The sequence below is a fragment of the Eumetopias jubatus genome, unplaced genomic scaffold (assembly GCF_037043125.1).
Source record: "Eumetopias jubatus isolate StellerSeaLion01/CBP00866 unplaced genomic scaffold, mEumJub1_p1.0 scaffold_6, whole genome shotgun sequence".
Classification (NCBI taxonomy): domain Eukaryota; kingdom Metazoa; phylum Chordata; class Mammalia; order Carnivora; family Otariidae; genus Eumetopias; species Eumetopias jubatus.
Window position 1 is genome coordinate 147,203,328 of NW_028274812.1, and position 1,640 is coordinate 147,204,967.

General features: G+C 46.0%; 1 protein-coding gene across 1 annotated transcript; it reads right to left on the reverse strand.

Annotated features, from left to right (window-relative positions):
- Nucleotides 1–459: 459 nt before the first annotated feature.
- Nucleotides 460–1,419, reverse strand: LOC114199787 (olfactory receptor 2B8-like). The gene has a single exon (XM_028091796.2). It carries the CDS (start codon nucleotides 1,396–1,398, stop codon nucleotides 460–462), a length of 939 nt encoding a protein of 312 aa, XP_027947597.2. The 5' UTR covers nucleotides 1,399–1,419.
- Between the last annotated feature and the right edge of the window lie 221 nt (nucleotides 1,420–1,640).

Consider the following 1,640-nt stretch of genomic DNA (forward strand, 5'->3'; position numbering starts at 1 on the left):
ACAGTCAACCTATGGACCTCTTAATAGAGACATGATCACAATGCAAGAATAAGTGACGTGCCTCCAACAACTTGCTAGAAAATGCTAAAATGTTAATGTTTATTACAGTGTTTTGGTGGCTTATATTCTTAGTTTCCCTATGCCTTTGTGGTATGTTCCTGAATGTCTCCTTCTAAGTAGAAATGAAACTATGTTCCCATAGTGGGGGGAAATAAGAAAAATCTGTGGAGCTTTTTAAAATAGTAATGATTCAGGCACTCTAGGAACACTAAGGCAGCATCTCTGGAGGCTGCATGAGTCTATGGACTTAGATTTTGAGCACTCACTTGCATAAAAGAATGAGGTAAGGAAATTCCCTTGAGAGTTGTCAGAGGAAACTTTGGGTGACATGCGGGGGGACACAATCATCTTAAGTGCTCTGGCATTCAACGTCTTCCATCAAAGGGTCTTTCTGCCCAGTCATCTAGAGTCATGGCCCCTCCAAAGCACCTTCTTCATTGCTCCCGTCACATCCTTGTTCCTCAGTGTATATATGACGGGGTTGACCATGGGGGTGACGATGGTGTAGAACAGAGAAATGAACTTGCCCTGATCCTGGGAGTAGTTGTTGCTGGGCTGGAGGTAAGCGTAGATGGCCGTGCCATAGAACAGGGAGACCACTGTGATGTGGGACCCACATGTCCCAAACGCTTTCCTTTGCCCAGCAGTTGACTTTATTCTTAAGACTGCCCTGACAATCTGACCATAGGAGACTGTGATTAATGCCACAGGTATGAGGAGAATGATCACACTGACGAAGAACATCTCAGACTCATACACAGTGGTGTCAACACAGGCAAGCTTGAGCAGTGGGGGGATCTCACAAAAGAAGTGGTCTATTTTATTTTTCCCACAAAGTGGTACAATAAAGATGAGCATTGTCTGCAATGAGGAGTTGGCAAAACCAATGGACCACGATGCAGAAGCCATGAGGGCACAGAGACGGGGGTGCATGATCACTGTGTACTGCAGGGGCTTGCAGATGGCTGCATAGCGGTCCAATGCCATGACCCCTAAGAGAATGCATTCTGTGGATCCCAACCCTAGAGCAACAAACAGCTGAGCCACACAGCCACCAAAGGAGATAGACTTGTCTGCTCCCCTGAGATGCACCAGGAGCTGCGGGACAGTGCTGGTCGTGTAACACAGGTCCAGAAAGCTTAGGTTGGAGAGGAAAAAGTACATGGGAGTCTGAAGATGTGGGTCCAGGTGGGACAAGGCAATGATGGCGGTGTTTCCCAGCAGAGTGAACAGATAGAAGACCAGAAGAACCACAAAGAGGACTAGCTCCAGTTGAGGCCGGTCAGAGAAACCCAGCAGGATAAACCCAGTGAAAGAACTGCCATTTTTCTGTTCCATCCTCTGTTAGCACATGTTTCCTGTCAGGACCAAGCATTTAGCAATTTTTAAAAGAAATCTTCAAATAATAAACAGTTGTTGGGGAGTGGATGTATCATGTTAAAGACAGGGCCATGGGATTTTATCAGTAACAATTTAAATAAATGATGTACTGAGGGGGGAAAGATGGTGGAGGAGTAGGGGACCCTATTCCAACCAGTACCCGGAATTATATTATCCATAAGGACTAAGAAGGCAGGTGA

Excerpts from the sequence above, each read along its gene's own strand:
- LOC114199787 (XM_028091796.2), bottom strand. The coding sequence starts at position 1,398 with ATGGAACAGAAAAATGGCAGTTCTTTCACTGGGTTTATCCTGCTGGGT.